Source organism: Mugil cephalus, chromosome 7, assembly GCF_022458985.1.
Source record: "Mugil cephalus isolate CIBA_MC_2020 chromosome 7, CIBA_Mcephalus_1.1, whole genome shotgun sequence".
In the NCBI taxonomy this organism is placed as follows: domain Eukaryota; kingdom Metazoa; phylum Chordata; class Actinopteri; order Mugiliformes; family Mugilidae; genus Mugil; species Mugil cephalus.
The window spans coordinates 8,480,823-8,503,822 of record NC_061776.1 but is presented as its reverse complement, the minus strand read 5'-3'; the positions used below and the strand labels follow the sequence as shown (position 1 = coordinate 8,503,822).

Genomic DNA, 23,000 nt, shown 5'->3' with positions numbered 1-23,000 from the left:
AGGATGTTGGAATTTCATTGTTTGCAATTCTGTCTTTGCACAGCCTTGTTCTTGTGCTATAATAAACAGTTTTAGATTTTGTTACACATTGGTGACTTTAATATAAAATACAGCAAAATAATCCCCGCGTCCACATATGAGGACTTTGTTTATTTTCGAAAAACGACTTCCTGTTCAAAAATGATGCTTCATTTTTAAGGTCTTACTGATACCAAATACCTTGGAGAAAATGTATTGCAAACAAAAGCTCGGGTCTCAGGAGGTTAATACTGCTGTAAAGTTGGACTTTTTAATGGGGGTCTATGGGAATTTGCTACCTTTTGGAGCCTCAAGTGGCCACTTGATGAACTGCAGCTTTTTGCACTTATACACGTGATTCACTGCTCAGACCTGGAGATTGCCGTCTGGTTTGTACCTGAAGTTTCAGGGTTCACGAAGCTGATACACTAATATTTGCTGTTTCACTGCAGTCGCCTTGAGTAACTAAACTAAATATTTCCCTTTTCTGACCAAAATCCAAAATCAACTGGACTTGCTGAGTTTTCTTGAAGACGTTCACCACTCATCGTAAGTGGCTTCTGCAGTAGGAGGCTCATTAGAGTAGCGCTAACTGTGGAAAATAAGAAAACCACCAGGTTAATCTGAACAGCATCCTCTAATTGCTGGTGTAATGTTGAAACCCACAGATGTTTCAGATAAAAAAACTCCCTCCGGTCATTTAGAAACAAAGAAGCAACTTGATGATGAGGATGAATCATCTTCAAGAAAAGTCAAACACGTCCAGTAGTCTCAGTTTTGTTTTTACTGGGAACCTTCACAGACACGAGTCTTGTCCATCCGCAAAGAAGGAAATCAGGTGAAGCTACGCTGTTGCCCATAAATAATTTTGGTTTTCCTCACACATTCCTCTTTTTATTCCTGTTTATTTAAATCACATTGTCACAACAATTTCATTTCTTACTTTATGGGCAAACGTGTATTATAAATCTGGGAAGAGGATGGGACGGATGGAAACACTTGCAGTGACAGTTTTTGTTGGTAATTTTACAATGTTTGACTCAACTTGAGAAAACCAGTTGAGTAGATTTAAGAGTGTTCAGCCTGACAATCATTTCAGACAGATTCTCCTTGAGTCAATTTGAACAATCAAATCTTTGCACCAAACTCAAAACAAAAACATCATGCAAAGCTGCTGCCAATAACTTCAGATAATGTACCAAGTTTGGTGCGAGCATTTATCGAGGTTTGTACTGTTTTCATTATAATAAAAAGAAACAATCAGGCTTTAATTTAACATGTACTGAAAACACAAACCCAGTTTCCATCATGAACACTTTCTTCAAAGTACTGAAACGTCTCTGGGGAGTTTTCATTGTGTGTTGCGCTGGGAAGTCTGCTAATGCCATGATGATGTTTCACTCAAAATCGATCACAGAGAACAACTTGTGTTTTAAGTTCTGAAGTGGTCCGAAAATATAAACCACACATTTGAAGCTGAATTGATAAAAGATGTAGGTTCTCGATGTTAAGCTGAAATAATTAGTTGGTGCCACTTAATTCGTGCATCATGTTTTATAGTGTGGAGCTGCTCTGGTGTCTCAGGGCTTTGACACATTGACAAGTCCATCTGTTTACCATTTGTCTTCGGCCCATAAAAGTTTAAAACCACACTTCGCTGCATGTCTTTCTCAGCGTTCCTATCTCTACTGAAATGACTCATTAAAGCTGCAGTGTGGCGCTTTTGTCTCCCCCTTCTGGTGGTGACTGTCATTACATAAACACCAGCTTCTTGGTTAAATTTCTGCTTTCAGTGCTCTTCATCAGGGCAAAGTCACACCACTGCTAATTCATGTTTGTCCTTGCTATCGATCTGTTCTTTGTCAGACACTAATCTTTCCTTTGAAGTCTTATTTTCATCTGAAGCTCCAGAAACCTCTCTTGGATTCTCTCGAAGTTCTACTTTTTTCCTTCCAGAGAAATTAGAGATCACATTTGTAACTCACATTTTTTCCACCACAACCTCCTCCATCCTCCTACTCCTGCTCTAGTTTCACTCTGTCTCAGTGGCATTTTCACAATATTTAACCACTACTTGGCACATCTTGCATATGCTGTTCCATTTTTTTATTTTTTTATTTTTGAAAAAAAAAAAATGAAACGATATCAAATCTTTCAAATCAAAATCTGAATCATAAAATCGAGCCCTAGTCACCAGTGTTGCTCTCTTCTTCTGTTCTGGCAAATAATCGTGACTGGTTGATCTAAAGTACATCGTGACCTGCCAGAGGAGGACTGTTGCCATAGAAAACACATTTAAAACTTTGATACGCTACAAAATAAAGACATTTTCTTCTCTAACTTAATCAGCAGTGTCAATACACCGTAGCATTAAAGTAAAAAATAGCCAAAAAAAATCTTAAAATTAACCCATAATGCCTTTTAGAATAGTTTTTCCTAAATCCTTTTCTACTTGCTGCTGCTCAAGGTTTTTTAGAAGTTTTCTGAAAGATGTGTGAGGTGTTTTGTTGTCACGTTAAAGTCCACGTAGTGATGGTGCGTTCCATTCCTACTCAGAAGTCGGAATTTCCGAGTTGCGGGCTGGAATTTTTAACTGGACGTCCCCCAAAGTCGGATTCTCTACTCAGAAAGTCACAGAACCTGAGTTGGGTTTCCAAGATGGCCACCCCCTATGTAAACAGTAATTAGAAGCTCCTGTAATATTCTGTTTATTAGTACTTCTGATTAGCTTTTGTCGCATTAAAACAGTCGTGCAGACAGTATTTTTCCATGTGTTGAAATGCTATTATAGTGTAATTTAAGTTTTTCATGTGTTATATGGGAACCACAAGCCCATGTTGCGCTAACATCGGCTAAAAACAACCAAACCTGGTAAAACCAAAACAGTGCGAAACACCATCGTGGCAAACTGGTTAAATTACACAGTTAAAACCATTGGATATTTTTATACATTTTTTGCCTTGTGTGGTCTTGTAGTTGGTTCAAATTATCTGTTTGATGTACAATTTGTGTAACTTAAAGAGCCTAAATTTAGTTTAACATTATAGCAATGAACTTAGGTAATACCAAGATTTATTTATTTATTTTTAATTTAATTTCACTCTTCACTCAAACAATATAAATATTGAACACACAAGTTATATTCGGACAAGGCAAGAGCTTTAATGGATGCCCCCATCTAGTTTTCTGACTTCTGTAACTGCAACACCGATAACTCAGGTGTGACGTCATTCCCAGTGCCGACTTCTGAACTCGGAGGTAAATGTAACGCACCATGAGAACGTATTTGCTGCCGGTACCTTGACTTCTCTCTCCTGAAGGCCTTTGGCTGAATGAGCTTTGACGTGTTTCCGTAAGGAGCTGGGGTCGGTGTAGCGTTTGGTGCATCCTGGGATCTGACAGGCGTACGGCTTCTGTGAACAAACCACAACAACATAAATTAAGTATGTTTAAACCTCAGAAACGTTCAATTTGTCTTCTTTTAACTGTCGACGATGGTGTTTGACTCTTTTGGTAAGACAAGGGGAATAGGTAAGACTTTAAACAGGTGTTCCTCCTGTAAAGTTTTTAAATGACACGTCACTTCTACCAGATGAAGAAGACTTCAGGTGACAGTCGAAACACGTCAGGTATTTAAAATCTTACCTTTTCCCCCTGTCATACCAAAAGAATCAAACACCATTATTGAAAGTATATTCATACGTTCTCTTACACACTCAAAGTAAATATTGCTATTTAAAGAAATAGAAGTGATTTATCCTTCACTACTGAGGGTCTAACACCAAAATCTGACAAATATTGTTAATGGAAATGCAAAAAGTAAAATAAAAATATTAAACCTATTGGATTTATGATTTATAAAACGGTACAACTAATAAATTGAGGAAAGGCATAATTAAGGTTTGCTTTGTTTTTATCTTTGCTTGACTTTGTTAAGAAGAATTAAGTCAGTTATTACATTTTTTTTCTCATTTAGGATAATTGTTGGTGTTATTTTTGAATGAAGATGGTATTTGTCATTTAATATGAATTTGTTAACTCCATCTGTACTTATAATTGTTGTTTTACAAGTGCATTTAATGTGACCCCAGGAAGAATAGTCGCTGCTGAGGTGATCGGAAATAAAGAAATAAAGACTGAAACCTGTCTTTTCTATTCCAAAATGTATGAGGATAAGTTAGGACTTCACTGACCAAACCATCAGTCACACTGGATATGGCGTCAAACGTAAATTATGTCTACAGGCAACAGTACAACTTGGGTTGAGTCAAATCCACACTGTTTACATAAAAATTGGGTATAAATGTTGTAAATGTGGTTTCTGATTGTGACAACTGGTCTAACAGAGACAAGGGAGGTCACGAAGTTAAGTCAACGTTTTACACAATGAGCTCATGCGCCCAGAGATGAGACTGGAGTGTACTTACCCTTCATCTGTGAGCGTGAAGAGGTAAAGAGAAAGAAGGATTAAGCTGTAATTCATTTTATTCATAAGGTAAATCTAAAATATGTGAATAAATACAACGACACTTATTTCTGCACACTGTTTCTTTGGTGTAAATAAACGTTTTGTGAGGTTAAACGAGGCTACGCTACATGGAGTCGTTCCAAAGTAAACAAGAAGCCCATAAGTTATGTTGAGTGGCCTGCATTTCACAATTTGATCAAAAGCTGTGCGATTAGACCAGTGAATTTCCTTGATTCAAATCGCTGACAGATTTATTTTTCTCCCGTTTTCAATGCCGAGCGCTCAACAGGTGGAGTCAATTAGGATTTCATGAAAACACATGTACTGGTTTATAGGTTCATGGGTTCCTAACTCGGTAAAAATAATGACCCACACACACAACACACACAAAAAGCAAACGTAGCGAATATATTTCAGAATAATAACTAATAACCACGGTTTATTAAATTACAGCTGCTACAATTTGGAGAAATTGTAGCTTTCAGGACAACACAAATCATGTAATTCATGATAGTGTTAAAAAGTTATTTTAAAATGAAAGAGTCTAAAGACAGGTGTCACTTCAATAAGAATCAAGAAAGTGTGATTATTACTTCTTTTCTACGGTCCTCACTTTTTGTGTTACACACTAACTACACAATAAATTACATTTTTCAGACATGTAATTCCAACATAGATCTGGCACCGGAGCCAGAACTGATCTACAATAGCTGTCAAAAAGTTGGGCAATTTCTTGGTCTTTCGAAACTATTCCAGAAAACGATTCCCTTGGAGACCAACTCAGCGCTCCCTGAGTCTAAACAAATCAACTTAAAATGAAATACTGTCTTTCTAAACTTAGAATAAATGAAGAGTAATGGGATTTAAAGTGACTGAGCAGATTGAGAGATACGGTTAATTCATGAACAGGCGTATCGGTGTGCAATCGTAGCATGTGTGCCAAGATATTACACATACATACATCCATGGACCGCAGGAACAAACCTCTGAGCCTCACTAATAGACTGGAAATCCAAATAATTTAATTATATTCTGTATATAAAGATGGACAATGTCACAGCTCCTCAGAATTTAAACCAAAGCATGTTGAGCTCCTCCTAAGAAGATAGCTTGAACAGTGCAACTATCAGCACATTAACATCCGTTGCAACCAGGCTATAAATCAAAAGTGATTTTGCAGGAGTATAGGTGGCGCTATACTACCAGACACTACTGGGATGAACATGGCTCCACTCATATCCTTGTATTTCTGGACAGACATAACAGGAAGTAGAGCTCCCCCTGGTGTCAGGGCGCAGTATAAGTCATATAAGCTCCACCCCCTCCATGTTAGCGGATGGAACTTGGGCTGAATTAAAACACTAAAGTACACGTCAAAGGTTGTATCTGTCATTTTAGCTAGTTAATATAACGCTGATGGGTGGTCTGATGAGTTTAATTTTAGTTATTTGACGCTACATGACATCACGATAGAAAGCCATGATTGAAACTTTCTAAAATGCACCTTCTGCACTCCTTCCAGGGATTTTTATTGAGAGTAGTAGCGTCAAAACAACTAGCTAGCTAAGCTCTGTGGGGGAAAATTTGTAATCGGTAGGTAGCATTTACAAAGTCTAAATCCAAAATTGTGTTTGTTTCATTAAAAAAATAAATAAATATGGTGTATAATTCAACATTTCTTTGTGATTGGTGAAGTTAGAGAAGACTGCAGTATTAATGAAATGCAAGATGGCGGCGCCTGTATCCCCGTAATTCTAGCCTCACCATTTTTCTCTGCCAATAGATGACATCTTTATTTACAGTTTATGACTTGAACCCTTGATAGGTGACTCATTGAAACACTTGGGAATGTCTAAATGTCAATGAGTGCAATTGTAAATCATAAGAAAATCTTTTTAATTTAATTTTAATTTTCATGTAGAATATCAAGGTTGTTCTGACCCAGACTTTTGATTTTGTAAACAGTGTTTAGCACCTCCTAGTGGTGATTTGGTGTAGACAGGAAGTAGCCCGTCTGTACAGGATGTGGCTGTCATGTGACTTAATTGAGAGCAGCACATTCCTACTATCGGACAAAGGGATCGGATCAGTGTTTCATATGATATCATCCTCTCCTTTGAGCTTGTGGAAGCATCACTTGTAAGTTTATTTGTTGCGTTAAATACAAACTGTTAGTCACTGAAGTATATGATGCACTTATTTGGTTTAAAGTTCATATAGTCCAGAAAAGAATGTGTGAATTTGCTCTTTGTAAAGTGGAAGTACATTTATATTATAAATTAAATTCATTGATTTATGTTTCGGTTTGTTTAAAATTCATATAGCTGTAAGCTGCACCATGTAATACTAGCTTTAGCATGAGTTGATAATGTACTGTATTTGTGTTATTTTTCCCCCATAAATTTAAATTTCTTTAAATACAACATATTTTAGTAAAGGGATCAATTGAGGCAGATTAATTACACATATTACAATTACACATTGACTCAGGTTCCCTGCAATTGGCCGAGAGTCTATTCAGTCCCAAGTTGAAATCCATCCATTAGCAGAAGAGACGCTAAGAGTATAGCTAGCTTGCTTCCATCAGCCCACTACTGAGGCTAAAACGGCTTGGTGATTCATTATCCATACTACACTTTAAAGTTATAACTTGAATCTGACAATTATTTTCATTTGAACTTGTGTATTATTTGAATAGTCAAATACAGAATGCAATAATGATAATAATAATGTATATTTATAGTAGTAGGTAGGGGGTCCCTACTTAATCCCTCCATCAGTTTTGGGTCCTTGGCCTGAAAAACCTGCACTAGAACATGTCAACATACACATTATCACACTGGACCACATTAGATCACTTCTTCCTGGTACGTAATAAACCAGTTATGCTCGGCGTTCATGCAGAGGTGGACCTTGTAGACCACATTTGACCCCGATTTGACTTGAGAATGTTGCCTTGATCTTTGCCAATTGGCTGGGTGAAAACCACAGACTGAGATAGACTGGTGGTAGGCTGTCCAGGCAGTCGCTTTTATTGCCCAATGCCAGCTGGCTGAGTCGCCAGCAACCCAATGACCCTCTATCAGATAAATGGTTGTAGATGGCTGCATGGATGAATGGACAGACTAATCAGCCGGTAGTACACAACAACAGAATTCATGCTACGGTTACGTTTGATAGTACAACGACAACATGCAGGCCACATTTAATTAATGAAATATACGTCTGAGTGAGGCTGACTTCCTTTTTACTTCAACGTGTAAGACCAGTAACATGATGCCGGCTGTTTAATCTAAATCTTCTCTTGGTTCCTATACTGTTACTGTTGTTTACATTCAGACAGTCTTCCACTGGGCCTCCGTGATGGCGCCAGATGTGTCTGACTCTTGATCTGTGACGCAACTGCGAAGCCGCCATTAGCCAGCGTGAAACCACAAAAGGGAGAAAATTACTTTCGGCTCTTGCTGTAATAACAGCGGAGTGCAACGTGTAGCTCCATCTCGATCCGTGTAATAAGAGATCTGATCGGCTGGATTACTGCTAAATCCTCGTAGCTTGTCAGCAGGAGTAAAAATAACTGTGGGTTGTAGGATAAATCCACTGTAGGTATGCAGTTTCACAATCTGAAGGAATTTAGTCTGTATGTCAGGCGGCTATGCAGGAAAAGGAGCAGCAACCCTAAAACAGATTTCATGTGGGTTAAGAGCCCTGCACACATTCATTATCAGCAATATTAAATAATTGTTTAAGAAACTTGTGCATTTACAGAATATATTTCATACTATGCAGCCAACAGTGTGTATTCTACATAAATGTCCCATTATATCATTAGTGTAATAGCATTTAAGTCATTTTTTTGACTACAATATCAATAAAAATACCAATGTGCTGCTAAAAAATTGTGTCTTTTCTTGTTTTCCGAAATATGAGGCAATAATGCCACAACATGAAGACTAAGTAGCAAACATAGTTAAGCGTGTACTTCACTTTGAGATAATTACCACTAACGTGCTCATGTTATAATGCTAATACTAAATACCAGTAAGACTAGTTTAATTTTCACTATTTCTGAGTATTAATTACAATTTTTAAGGGTAATTTCAAACTTTTAACAGCGATGGATGAACACAGAGACTGAGGAGAAGGTAAACACAGCTCCATGACTGACAAGGTGATTGGGCTACAAAACATTTTACAGGCTCATTTAAGATATTTAAAGTATGTAGACGCTGAGATATTTAAGTGAGGGCCTTTTATATATTGACAGACGTTGGCAATAACATTCATAGGCCCGATGTATCTAACATGGTGCCCATGATTGGAGTTGGCCAGACTCTCTCTAATATACAGTGCTGATGCTTACCATTACTCATAGAATCTGGGGTTACAAAAAGTAACCAACAATAAGTTGAGCAGGCAGTCTGCGATAGGAGGCTGTTAACAAGCCATGTTACAGATTTGGTCACGGTTTAATATGAAATAATTGGACATTTTAAGCATCCACCTTTCATTGAACCTACGGAAAAACAAGGAAACTCAATAACCTTGACGGAAATGCAGATAAAGAAAAACAGTAATGGTTCACAAAAGTTATTTCCGCGTAAATCCGAAGCAAATACAGATGAAGGCACATAAAAATTATACTTTAGTACAACTCTTAAATAAATGAATCATCATTCTTCCACTGGATAATAAACTACTTTCACAGAATAATAAGTAGTAACACCGGCCGGATATTTGGCACGTGGTACCCTCATAGGGAGTCATAATGATTAAAAAAGTTTGGATTTTGAGGAAGAAATCGGGGTTCTGTTCTCTCCCGGGCCACATCAGAGGTTTATTTTTATATCTTATGTTTGCAGTTGTAATCTCAATTTATTACCGCTGAGATTGTGAGGGACACTCTGGCCGCACTTCCCTGGATCCTCCGATGAATTTCGCCATCAGTTTCATCATTTAAAGTTGTTACTGTAGATGGAGGAAAAAGCTGACGCAAGTTCGAGGATCATTTACTTTTATTTGCTCATGTGTTGAAAGTAAAGGTCTTTGAGTCTGATATTCATCCATTCATCTATGCAGAGGAAGGTGTAAAAGGAAACTAATTCAATTTGCTGATATCTTCACATGTGAATGGTTTTATTATTCTCTTATAATAAACAGATCTATTCTCCCTGCTGAGTGCTATAAGTGTGTATCGTTATAGAAGCATAAATCCAGTGGTTTCATATTAAATACAACCCTGTGCTACATTAAACTGTTTCCTGACGCGTAAGTGCGACCTGTCAGGTGATGGCTGACGTTTCACTGACCGTGTCCAGGTGTGTGCGCTGGTGTTTGGCCCGGTCGCTGGAGTTGCTGAAGGCCTTGAGGCAGCCGGGGTGCTGGCAGATGTAGGGTTTCTCTCCGGTGTGGCTCCTCAGGTGGATCTTCAGGTTCTCCAGACGGGAGAACGCCTTGGAGCAGCCCTCAAACTGACAAAGAAAAGGTATCGGCTTTTTACTTGAGAACTGACTTAAAGAATGATTTCCAAATAAAACAGGATGTTGGCTGAGTTTATTGTGTGTAGGTTATATTTCAGCGGGATAAAACTGTCCTTTTTTATTATTTCTCGTTCTGCCATTATTGGATAGGTATTGGTGGAGAAAGGCAGGAAGCTATGTGGTAAGAGAGGAGGCGATGACAAGCAGTAAAGTTGTCAGTTCACGGAGAGCTATCGAAGCACCTCCATAATAAATTTTATTTTCTGTACATCTAATCCATTTAACAGAGACAGTTAATATAGAACCACTTGAACTATAGAAGCTGCAAATTTAGAAGTCTCAATTTATGCTTTCTTCATGACGTTCAGCTGGAAGAAGAAAATGGCAGGAAATTGTTAACACAAATAGCTAATCAGCCAATCACATGGCTCAATTCAATGCATTTAGTCATGTAGAGGTGATCAAGACAACTTGTTGAAGTTTAAACTGAGCATCAGGATGGGGAAGAAAGAGGATTTAAGTGACTTTGAACATGGTATGGTTGTTGGTGCCAGACGGGCTGGTCTGAGTATTTCAGAAACTGCTGATCTACTGGGATTTTAACTCAAAACCATCTCTAGGGTTTACAGAGAACGGTCTGAAAAAGAGAAAATATCCAGTGAGCAGCAGTTGTTGATGTGAGAGGTCAGAGGAGAATGAGCAGACTGGTTGGAGATGATAGAAAGGCAACAGTAACTCAAATAACCACTGGTTACAACCAAGGAATGTAGGATACCATCTCTGAATGCACAAACACGTCCAGCCTTGAAGAAGATGGGCTACAGCAGCAGAAGACCACACCGGGGCCACTCCTGTCACTAAGAACAGGAACTGAGACTACAGTTCACACAGACTCAACAAAACTGGACAATAGAAGATTGGAAAAACGTTGCCAGGTCTGACGAGTCTTGATTTCAGCTGCGACATTCAGATGTCAGGGTCAGAATTTGGTGTAAACAACATGAAAGCATGGATCCATCCTGCCTTGTATCAACGGTTCAGGCTGGTGGTGGTGGTTTGATGGTGTGGGAGATATTTTCTTGGCACACTCTGGGCCCCTTAGTACAAACTGAGCATGGTTTAAATGTCACAGTCTACCTGAGTATTGTTACTGACCATGTCTATCCCTATAATGCACCATGTCACAAAGCTCATATCATCTCAAACTGGTTCCTTGAACATGACAATGAGTTCACTGTACTCCAATGGCCTCCACAGTCACCAGATCTCAATCCAATATTTCACTTTTGGGATGTGGTGGAACGGGAGATTCTCATCATAAATGTTCAGCCGACAAATCTGCAGCAACTGTGTGATGTTATCATGTCAATATGGACCAAAATCTCTGAGGAATGTTTCCAACACCTTGTTGAAAGTATGACACCAAGAATTAAGGCAGTTCTGAAGGGAAAAGGGGGTCCAACCTTTAAATAAAATGGCCTGTGAGTGTACAATAATCACATTAAGCCAGTCATTAAAACCTTAAATGTACATGTAGGCACAGACTTGAGACAATGTGAAGCTACTAATAAATGAATAACGACTGGCACAACTCTGCCAGTAATAAGAGACAGAGGGAGAATTCAACTGGGGACAAGACATTACCACATAACCTGAATGTCCACACACACACACGCTTATACATAAATATATTGAGTATAATACTTCCGAGGTTTTATCTTCCCACTGGCAGACATCCGAACGTTTATCCTCATATACGGATCACATATAATCCCCTTCTGTGCCTTAAAACGTTGTTGGCCTGCAGCTGTAACGTAATAAAATCATATTTTCATGACGATGTCGAAGACAGAAGTAATGAGGAGGCAATATATCACCATTTAAATCACACACACACACACACACTCACAGTCGACTGTGGTAACTTCTGGTTAAAGTGTTTCTGTTGGACTGCATCCAGACGAGAAGAAGCAAATATCAACGTCAGCAGGTTTAACACACAGCAGGTCATAAACCAACACTTTATAGCTGAAGAAACTCTGTCACGTTCAATCTCGCATCTCACAATTTGTAAATTAGCCGCGTTGTCATATCTGACCTTCAGGTCAAAGCTTAAACGTAAATGTTTGACTGGAGTAAGAGGCCGTTTTAGACAAACACAGGAGATATTTGCACAAATAAAACTGTCTGACTTCACTAGCGTGTATTAAATTAAACAGATTCAATCTTGAATGAAAACATAAATGTAATAAACTTAATCTTATTACTGATTCATCCACAAATGATTCTTTCCTATTCACAAAATTAATTTTAAAAAAAGTTCCTCCGTGGATTTTACACGTATTAAAACATCAAGTAGATTTGCTTTTAGAAAGTATTTATTATTTCTTCAATTTCTGATTCTAATAGCTTGACCAAACTCTGTCTCATCCTTTTCAATTTAATTTTCTACCTACTTTTAATTCCAGGACTTTATTACTTCTGGCTGCTAATGAGTCTGTAAATGTCAGTCACCCCATTTAGTTTAATGAGTCTGTACATAAAAGCAATGGGGATTAATTCTAATGAATCCCAGACTCTATATAAAAGTACAGACTAGGGACCAAAATATTTAAACACTCACTTAAATAAGATGATTATAAACCAGGAGAGGCAACATTTTATGTGAGACGCGCATCTGATTCAACACATTTATTTTTTAAGTTATTCACCGTCTTATTAGAAGTTTATGTCATTGTACAAAATGTACATTTAAACTTGGGTTGTTGACAGATTGAAATATTTATTATTTTAATTATTATTAATATATAATTTTCATCTTATTCAATCAGTAGAGCACAAGCCTCCTAATCTCAGGGCCGTGGGTTCAAGCCCCACGTTGGGTGCGTCACCTTTTAAAGTGCAGCTGTGGACAAGTAGTTAGAGAATATCAAAATATACCAAATAATGTCTTATATTTAGGGTTAGAGAAGACTAGACCTCATGGTTGTAATAACAAAACATACAGTGAAAGCTTCATCTTATGTTGAAAGTGTTTTCTTGACCCCTCAATCGGCCCCTCTACTTTAGGGCCTTTGCAGATTCATATGTCTGTGCAGACCCTCAGTTGTCCAGGTCACGGTACAAGCTATAACTAAAGGCTTCTTGCCGCTTGAACACATAATAAAAACTTCAACTGGCCCCTTTGTTTCATACTTTCCGTAGCCATGAGTGGGTTTTCTCGCTTTAAATCCTCTCATCTCATGGACTCAAGTTAAAGTGGCCACACATGTCAGCGCGGCTCAATTTGAATAACACACGCACAAAAACTAGTTATTGGGTCTTTTCTGCAGATCTCCATACGGTCTCATACTGTCATTAACGCGCCATAAATTATCTGCGATGACTCCCTCGGGTGCTCGTGTTTACGGCCCCCGGTAACACCTGCCGAATCTGGGGCTGGACGTTACGAGCCGGTAAATAAGGCTGAATTCATTAACAAACACTGACTACATTCATGTGAGATATTCGTTTTTCCATTGCGGCACCGGGAGTGACTTAATTTACATGTTTTGGCGCGGGGGCGCTTTATGAAAATGAAATGACGTGATTCACGCTGCTCGACTGTGACTAATGGCTAATTTCGTTGATTTAATCTTATTAATCTGTTTGCAGGCGACTCTCCCCGTTAACGTATTTATAAGATGGCAGAGGATTAGGTCACTGTGATGAACTAATTCACTTGAGAAGGAAGCGTGTCCCTGAGTGCAAACTTCTGAATGAATTATTAATTGGCGTCCAGGGTTGATGACAGCGAGGGACTAACGGAGAGTCGGGGGTTTGGCAGAGGGTCATCATGGGACATACGTGTTCAGTCGTTAGGATTCAGAGAGTGACTCATGAGGGAGGTGATGGAGGGCGAAGGCCTTACGTTGTAACGATGTGATCTGGTTTTCTCTTCATCTCTGCCTAAAAAAAAAAAGTCTTTTGTTGCAGGTTTGAGTGTACAGCTCAGTCTATCACCCTTTATAGACAAATCTGATGGTTGATTTACGCGCTCAGCTCATAAAACTGGTGGAACTGAACCCGTTTACAGTGATGGTGAAAGCAGAGGTGTTTGGGGGTCAGCTGCGAGAGAGAGGAAGCCGTTCAGGCAGAATACTGGAGTCTGATATTGACTCTGAAATCGTCTTTGTTAACCCTTTATGGGGCAAGGAACCATATTTGGTAACTTGGGCACTAGGTCTGGGCGGTATGACCAAAAATGTGTATCACAGTATTTATTTTTTCATGCATCATGTACACTGTTTTACTGTGATGATGAGTAAATGTTGTAGAATAATCCCACACCAGTTGTAAAACAGATTTGCTGATATTTGTTGATATTTACAGCTGAGAGAGAAAAAAAAAGAATTAAATGTTCTCCAGATGAAATTAAAAAATATAGTTTCACTTATTTTATAGTTTCATTTATTTCATTTCAGTTTCATTTATTTTGACATATTTATTCATACTTAAACTGCTATGTCTGTGATGTCAATAGCAGCTCGACCGGCTACCGTAATAATTGTAGTCTGTGCGCAACATTTTTTTTTCTTATTCATAAAAAGCAAACAAAAAATTTGAGGAGATCTATAGCTGGGGGGACAGGTCATCCAAAATGGAGACTGTCCCCAAGAATTCAGCCTGTGAGGTTTAGAAGCCGGTCAGAGAAGGTAAAAGGCGTCAAATGTGGCGTTCAAAGGCTCCATCTCTGCATTGAAACTGAAAATAAAAAATTTGCTCACAAAATTAAAAAAGTCTTCTTATATCCTACAACAACACTGTAGGGTTGAAATTTTGAACTGAACCCAGATGTGGACACAACCCCATTTACTGCGTTTCCATTTCCCCCTAGAACAGTGCAAAACCCACATATCACAATAAACACTGGTAATGGAAACGCTTATATCTTATCCTTATATTATATCTATTCCAGAAGTGTAATGGAAATGCAGCTATTCATGGCCAAAGACGAAGAAACATTTAATAAAATTTACAAACAATAAGTTGAACGTGTGGAATGTAATTTATTTTATTTTGTAATTTATTCTCTTTGACATCAGCCTCTTTGTTGACTGGCTGTCTTTTATTGTGAAGCAGTCACCAACAGATGTGGTTAACTGAACTCAACACTCTTTAGCTAACTGTATGCTTAGAAATGTTTTATTCACTGTATATGGTGTGTACATTTTTATTTTTTTTTTTATAAATTTTAGTTTTCCCTTATTCTTATTTTACTTTATTCTTACATCTGTGTCTTGTTCATATATGTTTTTCTTATCTCATGACTACTTGGACCAAATCATTTCCCTGCGGGGATGTAATAAAGTGACCTTCTAATCTTGAATCTTAAGCTCCAGCTGTGGTGGTTTATCTAAAATGCTTTTACAGGACATCTGCAAAGCTGATTTTAAAGCCATTAATAAGGTCTGTTTGCTTGTTTCGTCCTATTTACGGTCCAAAAGTTAGAGATTTTTTTTTAATTTACCATCAAATATGACAAAAAAAAGGCAACAAATGCTTGAGTTTTACAAGCTGGACACTAAATTATGCATTTTTGACCAGCAGCTGAACTTGCTGTTTATGTCAGGTTTAGGAAAAGTGTGTTTTACCAGGTGTTGTGTTTCTGAAGCTGTGGAGCAGCAAGAATTCTGGGACTTGTAGTATTTAAATAAAATTAGCTGTTACCACCTTAACCACATCAGGAAGTTGATCAGAGAATCATTAAACGTAAATATCTGCTACTTATTAACTCTGAATGAATCGTGTCTGTCAGAATAAGTAAAGGACGATCGGCGTCTCTCTGGACGCTCCTCTGGACGCTCCTCGGGGCGCTGAAGACACATCCTTCATTCATTCAGAGCCACGTCTCTTCCTCTGGCTCACATGAGTAAGGGAAACCTGTCCTGAGGACAGGAAACCGTTTGATCATCTCTCTGTCCAACAGACTGTTGATCAGTCTGAGTAAAGTCGAGACGGACGGTAAGCAGCCGAGCGCCTTTCAAACCCAGTTAAACGTCTGAACGGCTCATCTGAGGCCAGGTGGGGCTGGAAAGGGTGAGATGTGTTTGGACTGACTCTTCCCCGTGAAATAAATAAGACCTGAGAGGTTGAAACGCAGGCTGCCTTTAAATTAGGTTTGGTTTTCAGAACATCGTGAGTGGAAAACTTCTGGTCTAGGTTCAAGTTCAGGAAATGCAACGTGTCTGTGGATGTTTTCAAAAAAATGACAAAAGTGAGTAATACCTTTTCGATAATTAGATTTCTAAATAATTTAAAGTATGTATGATGTTCCCAACAACCTCACGTACTTGTTATGCCTTTATATTTTCTACATTAAATCATCTGGTCATTAACTTGCTAGCTGTTAAGCCTCGGTGGCTACCATCTGAATGCAAAACATTGCGTGTACACAACTTCCCCTCTCCAAGCTCGCAAAAGATCTATTTGAAGGCAGCAACAGAGTTTTGACAGCATGTAATCTCCTGAAAAATGTGTGAGCTTGAAACCACGTCCTGAAAGTTTGCACAATGTTCTTTAAGAGTTGATTTATCTTTGCCAAGATTATTTTGTGTTTTAGTTTTCGTCTTTCTTCACAGCTCACACTCTCTTTTTCCAGTGTCACTCAAGCACAGGTTCAGAGTTTCAAATGTGTTGCTGAAATACTAAAACTTGAGACGGGAGAAGCCAAACCGTGTTGCAGCGCTGACTTTACAACAGCTAATTTTCAGGGGGGGGGGTGATTTTTTTGGCAGCGTTTTGTCACATCTCTGGTCTCCAACTCCAGAAAATATAAAAGTGATTCACTTGAATCATTTAAAACTTCTGGTAAAGATGCTGAAGTCACGTCGTTAGCTTGAGACAAAACAGACAAATGTTGAGGCGAACACTGTCACTGTCAATCTGAAAATGTCGTCTTGTTGTATTTTTGGAGCCAAAATCGAAAAATCAAAAACACTAACTTGAAGTTTTATCACATACCAGCCACTGACAGTCATAGACGACTTTGGTTTGGCTTTGGAGATTAAAAGAAAGGATTGGAGTGAAACAATCAACAACACACACTCTTCAAATCAGATCAGATTAATACGTAATGCATCATCAGTTTCAGCCTAAAAGTACATTATATTAATCCTCATTTAGGGGATTCTTGTTACATGTTAATGCTAAGTCTAGCCGCGAGCGTGTTTCAGGGGTGTCCAACCAGAAGTTGCATTTGCTACGTTACCCTCCACAGTGGTTCCACTTACTTCTTGTAATATCTTTGTTGGAGAGGCTTCACTTGATGAAGACAGACCGGACTCCATCCCCTCTGTGTCCTCCTTTGTTAAATTCATCCATCCAGTGAGTGAGAGTGTAGGGGTTGGTGAATGCAGTCCCATCAGTTTGAGTGTATTAGTATATTCTCTAAAATATGCCTTTTCCTCGTCCATTCATGCCAGAACAGTTCATTGAAACATGCTAACCAGCATTTACAGACTGCGGTTTTTCACATCTTTTGACTCCAGTTAAACCCCGCCCCTCAAAAAAACGTCACAGTGTTTACCAACTGTGAAGGGTCTAAGGGAACGTGTTTAAGAAACTCTACTAGTCCAGTTAGAATAGTTTCAGCTTGTTTTTTGGATACACTATGAACAGGATGATTCCTACGCAATATCCCAGTCACAACAAAACATCTTGACAAAGTGCTTCTAGTAACCGTAGAGCATTTAATCTCCTGGAAATAGAAGAAGAAGAAGAAGAAGAAGAAGAAGAAGACGAAGAAGAAGAGGAGGTTTTTCCTCCAGAACAGACTTCGCCTCCTCTGTGTGCATCCAGTGAGTGACAGTGTAGGGGTTTGTGAATGTCCCATCTGTCAAAGACAACATTTTAAAAAACACTCAAGGTCTTTTGGATTGAGTGTATTAGTATATCCTCTAAAATATGTGTTTTCCCCGTCCATTCTTGCCAAAGCAGCCCATTGAAATGTGCTAACCGACGCTTACAAGCTACAGTGTTTGAGATGTTTTGCCTCCAGCTAAGCCCCGCCCCCCAGAAAGATCACATGATTATCCTTACCTTAGTTGTTGTTAGCTGTTCAAAAGTGATAAATATGATTTATAGAAAGCTCTGTACTCTCTGTAAATACTGCTGATCTTGATAGATAAGGTGAAACTCTTGAAAGTGTGCAGGTTGTCTCTGTTTTCGAAAGAAAAAGAAAAGTGACTCACCATGCACTTATTGGGTTTTTCTCCAGAGTGCACCCTCATGTGGATGAGCAGCTTGTAGCGAGCGTTGAACGGCTTGTGGCGCCGCACGCAGCCGGCCCAGAAACACGCGAACTCTTCCCCTTTCCTCTGGTCGATGTGCACCTTCTCGATGTGCCTCACCAGCTCCTCCTGGCTGCCGTACGTGGCACTGCAGTCGATCCAGTGGCACGGCTGCTCCTGCTGGTCCAGCACCGGCTCCGCTCCGACGGGTCCGTTGAGCCGGGGCGAGTGGAGAGGGGAGTGGGTGCTGTCTTTTGCATCGTAGCCTTGAGGAGGAGGAGGAGGAGGATGGCCGCCTAAATGGAACAGCTCCCCCTGCTGGCTGCTAATTTGAAACGGTTCCCTCTTACACGGCAAGAAATCATCTGCAGGCTCTTGTTTTATGGAGCGATACTCTTCTTGTAGCTTTTGTTGTTGTTGTTGTTGTTGTTGCTGAGACGTTTTGTCGTCGGAGAGGGGCAAGCAAGGGGTAAAGAGCAAAGATGAGGAGGAAGAGGAAAGGGATGACGGCGGAGAGCCAAAAGACGGGGATGTGGCACAGCTAGTGAGCATGTAGGAAATGGGGAGGGAGGGTTGTGGGTAGCAGCTGAACCTCTGGCTGCTGTTTTTGGGGTCTGTGTGAGCGGTGGTGGCAAAGTCCTCCACGGTCTTCTCCACGTGCGACCCGGCCGTCTTACAGCTGAGCAGCGAGCTGAGGTCGCGCCCCAGCGAGGACACGGACAGCGAGGTCCTCGGGAGGCAGCACAGGCCGCCCGAGTGGATGGACGGCTGGCAGAAGCCGCCGGAGGACAGCGGCGCCTCCAGGAGATCCTCCACATCCTCGAAGACGCTCCCGAAACCGGGAAGAGTCAGCTGCACATCTGGAGGCCCCAGGTCGGGGGGCCACATGCTGGCCCCCGTTCACCGACCGCTACCAAGGGATCCCTCAAGTGAAATCGTTGATGGAGCAACTTTAAGAAGCCGTTGGAGATAAAACTGTCCACAGCATCTTGTAGTACTCAAAGGTAATTGAATCAGAGCGATGTGCAACTGCTGGCATCTTCTGCATGCGTAATCTTTGGTCATTTGTTCCAAACTGCTCCGTGCTCAGTCATCACTCGAGCGCTGCGGGAGACAGAAACCAAACCTAAGATGAGTCATCTAAAAAAATAAATAAATAAATAACACAAATACAAAACACTCTACAAACAGCATTTTATGAGCAAAACAAGGGACTTCGACCTGTCGCTTATGATATAGTCTTGCATTCAAAACTCAGCTCCAGTAACAGTTTATAAGGAAGTTTTGCTCCAAGTGTCAAAAGTAAAGTTACTGGTTATGAAGAAAAACGTGCCACTGTTTGTTTATTCTGGTGCAAAAGCAGCATTTTACTATAAAATAACCAGACTACTGAAGCTTTACTGTTTATTATTCTAGACTCGGGTCCCCAGAGGCTCGTAAGATAAATCTGAGGGGGCAACAGAGAAGGAAAAAAAAAGCAAAGTTCTGCTGTAAAATTTCTAATAACTTACAGACAAGAGAAATAATGTTCACATATGCAATTTTTAGATTTTATTTAAAAAGCCACACAATGTAAAAGTTTGAGAACTTTTACTCCATGTGCACAGGTTTTTGGGAAAAAAACACTTTTTCAGTCAAAATAGTTAAATTACCGCCTTTCTGAAAGCTGTTTCAACATAAACTGAACATCATAACCTTCATGAAGGAGGATTTAGTGCAGGACTGTTACATTTATTTTCAATGGTGTACCTAAAGTTTTGACATGTCAGAATAATTTTTGACAACTCTGGCAAATAAATGTTATAAAAAGTACAATAAGTTGGCTGAAGATTCAAAAAGATGCAAACTGTGGTGGAGCATAAAAAGGAAATAAGTCAGAAACCAGCAAATATTTTCAGACAAAAGTTAAAATAGGTTTATTTCCAGGAACATGAGTTTAGTGAGTTTAAGTCATTTTTTATGTGATAAATGTCATAATTTGTACTGACTGATGGGACAAAGATGGCAGATAGTGTATAGTTGTTAATAGATGTAACGGTGGGACTTAGGGACCAGCTGGTACATTCAGGATAATAACTCGTCGTACCACCAGGTGGCAGTAGTCTGTATTCATCATTCAAAACAGGTAACAGGAAAAGCTACTTCCAGCTGGAAGGAGGCTAAGAAGTTAGCATGAGCTACAAACAGACGTTGAGTAGTGATGTTTGATACCACAGATTCCCTTTCCGACCCGATACCGAGTAAAATTCAGGCTAGTATCGGCAAGACCGATCAGATACTACATAACTCTGAAGTACATTGAGGTAGTGGCCTCATTTACTATATATCTGAGCTAATTCAACAACAGGAAAAAACAAACAGGGACACAATCACACAAAATATGTGAAAATGCTGTTTCAAACATGTAAATATACTTAAAATTATAAGACCATTCAAATAAATGATTATTTAACTATTAATAACTACTATAATAACCATGAAAATTATTAATTGTGACTCTGTTCTCTCCTCCTCATCATAACTGTCTCATATTCTTTGTTGTGGTTTAACCTGAGGTGTTTCACAAGTTGTGTTGCCACAACTCAGTAGTTTAGTTACTTTCCACTGTGTTTCTACATTACCTCTAAAGACTGAAGTATCGATATTTCAACATCGATCTACACATCACTATCGTTGAGAGTTAACCTCCCCTGAATCATGCTGATTAGTTGGTCTGCAGTCTATTTATTTATTTATTTTAGGTCATAGGTCTTCAACAGGGGGTTCACGACCCCTAGGGGGTCTGGGGAGGCGCTGCATGGGGGTCGCAAAGTCTTTGGTTGATTAGACATTTTTTATATATTTTTTAAATTTTATTTAAATTTCTTTAAATACACATTAACATGAATCTAACATATTTTAGTAAAAGGATAAGGGATAGCTTAATACTGAATGCAAAATGATAATAATATATATTTATAAATAGCACTAGGCTGAGTTTATATAGAACACATATAGTAAGTAGGGAGGTCCCTACTTAATCTCCATTGATTTGTTGTCTTTGGCCTGAAAAACATTGAAGACCTCTGATCTATAGGTGATTATGTTGTTGGTGTAGCTGAACGTTCCAATTGGATCAAGATGTAAAACGTGACGAGGGTTCTGTGTGACTCCTTCCTCTCGTGCGCTGGTTTTCTGCGATGACCAGCCAATCGTGACACACCAGGAAGACCTTGTGTCACAGATGCTCACTCGATGTGTCACAGCAGTTTTCTCCACGTTTTTTTTTTTTCCCTTTCAACAGCCGTCAGACCCTGCAGACTCTGAGTCAAGCAAAGGATTTTCACACAACTCCCCCCGGAGCCATGAAGGCTCTTATACCAAACAGATCCTGACGCGTAGAATTGATGGATTTGTCCTTCAACGACAGCTTTTAGCACATGAGTCTGGATTTACTGTCGCGTTGGGAAGCCGTGACTCAGCCGCTGCGACCACGTGCCCCGAAACCCATTCCCGAAATGTGTCGCTCTCTTGACTGTTACTCCCTGGTTCTTTGTTCGATCGTTAACAATAAATGAACCAACCGCGAAGGACCAGCGGGGCAGGTTTCTGGGCGGATTTAAGACCCCGACAATCCGAGCCGCTTGTCATCGGGCTTCAGTCAGATATGTCAGAGTTTATATTTGGTTTCATGTGAGAGCTGCTGTGTCAGAGCCGATTCATGGCTGCAGGCCTTGAGGCCACCCTTGCAGCAAACACCCGGGCCAGTCACCCGGAAACCCGGTCCGGATGCTTGTAATGGTCCTCACACGCCTACATATTGATGATCTAATTTACAGCAGGCTCCCGGCCACATGTAATTAGTCATTGGAAAGGTTCAATAGCGATTTAATGCTTATGTTTTTTTTTTTTTGTTGCTGTTTTTTTTTTTTTTTTTTTACGAGGCAGGAACAGCCAGAGCTAAGAGGATGAGTAAGTTCACTTGTGTAGTTATATTAGCTGACGAAGGAGTCACTAAGTGTAGGTTCATGCCCATAGTTTCCTGGTATAGTCTGGTTTACAGTTTTATGATTCTTCCAGTAAATCGCTGGAGTTCCCCCCACCAGAGTCATGTAGCAGACCAGTCATGGGAACCGCGGTTTGATCTTAATTAGAGAGGCCACGACGTGTCTGTGTTAACAAGCTGAGCGGGATTAATGATTCTTGTGTAGCAGAAGCGGTTTTTGTGTGTTTGAAACATGATCATTGGAAGCTATTACCTGTTTGCTTTAAGAGCTAAAACCAAAATTAGAGTCCTGAGGACCAGGAAAACATCAGATTTAAAACAACGACAAACAATCTGCGAGCGTAATCTAACCGATCATTTCGGCATCAAGCCTGGATCCGTACCAGTTTCCACTCTGGCACAATTATAGCAGGAATCCAGCGGTAAATATAGCAGTGTCTGTTCACAAACCACTTTGGTCCCAATCCAGAAAGAAGAGTCAGACAGTACAACTAAGAAAAGTGTCCCACAAAAGCCTCGACTGAGCCAGCAAACTCCATAAAATAGCAGCCTCATCTCATGTGGTGTCTTTAAAGACTCACTTGCTGAGGTTAGCTAAACACAGCTGTGGCGTTTCAGGACAAGCAAATGTGTACTTGTCTCAACAATAAGCACTTGGGTTCTTGAATTACAAACTTTTTTTGGCTCCGTTGGAACGTGGGAAAAATATTGGAACGAGAAACGCGAATATGAGAGTTAAAATGAGCTTTTTAATCCTATTCTTCCAAAATAATTCTCAA

The 23,000-nt window shown here is 39.6% G+C and overlaps 1 protein-coding gene across 1 annotated transcript in view; it reads right to left on the bottom strand.

The window, feature by feature from the left end:
- The window catches only part of LOC125010086 (zinc finger protein GLIS1), a 54,747-nt gene that overhangs the window by 13,819 nt on the left and 17,928 nt on the right, over positions 1-23,000 (bottom strand). The window contains exons 2-4 of the mRNA XM_047588434.1: positions 18,198-19,340; positions 9,796-9,957; positions 3,318-3,431 (exon numbers count right to left, since the gene is read on the bottom strand). Of these exons, the coding sequence (XP_047444390.1) occupies positions 3,318-3,431; positions 9,796-9,957; positions 18,198-19,124 (1,203 nt within the window). The 5' untranslated portion in view covers positions 19,125-19,340. The remainder of the gene's footprint in view (positions 1-3,317; positions 3,432-9,795; positions 9,958-18,197; positions 19,341-23,000) is intronic.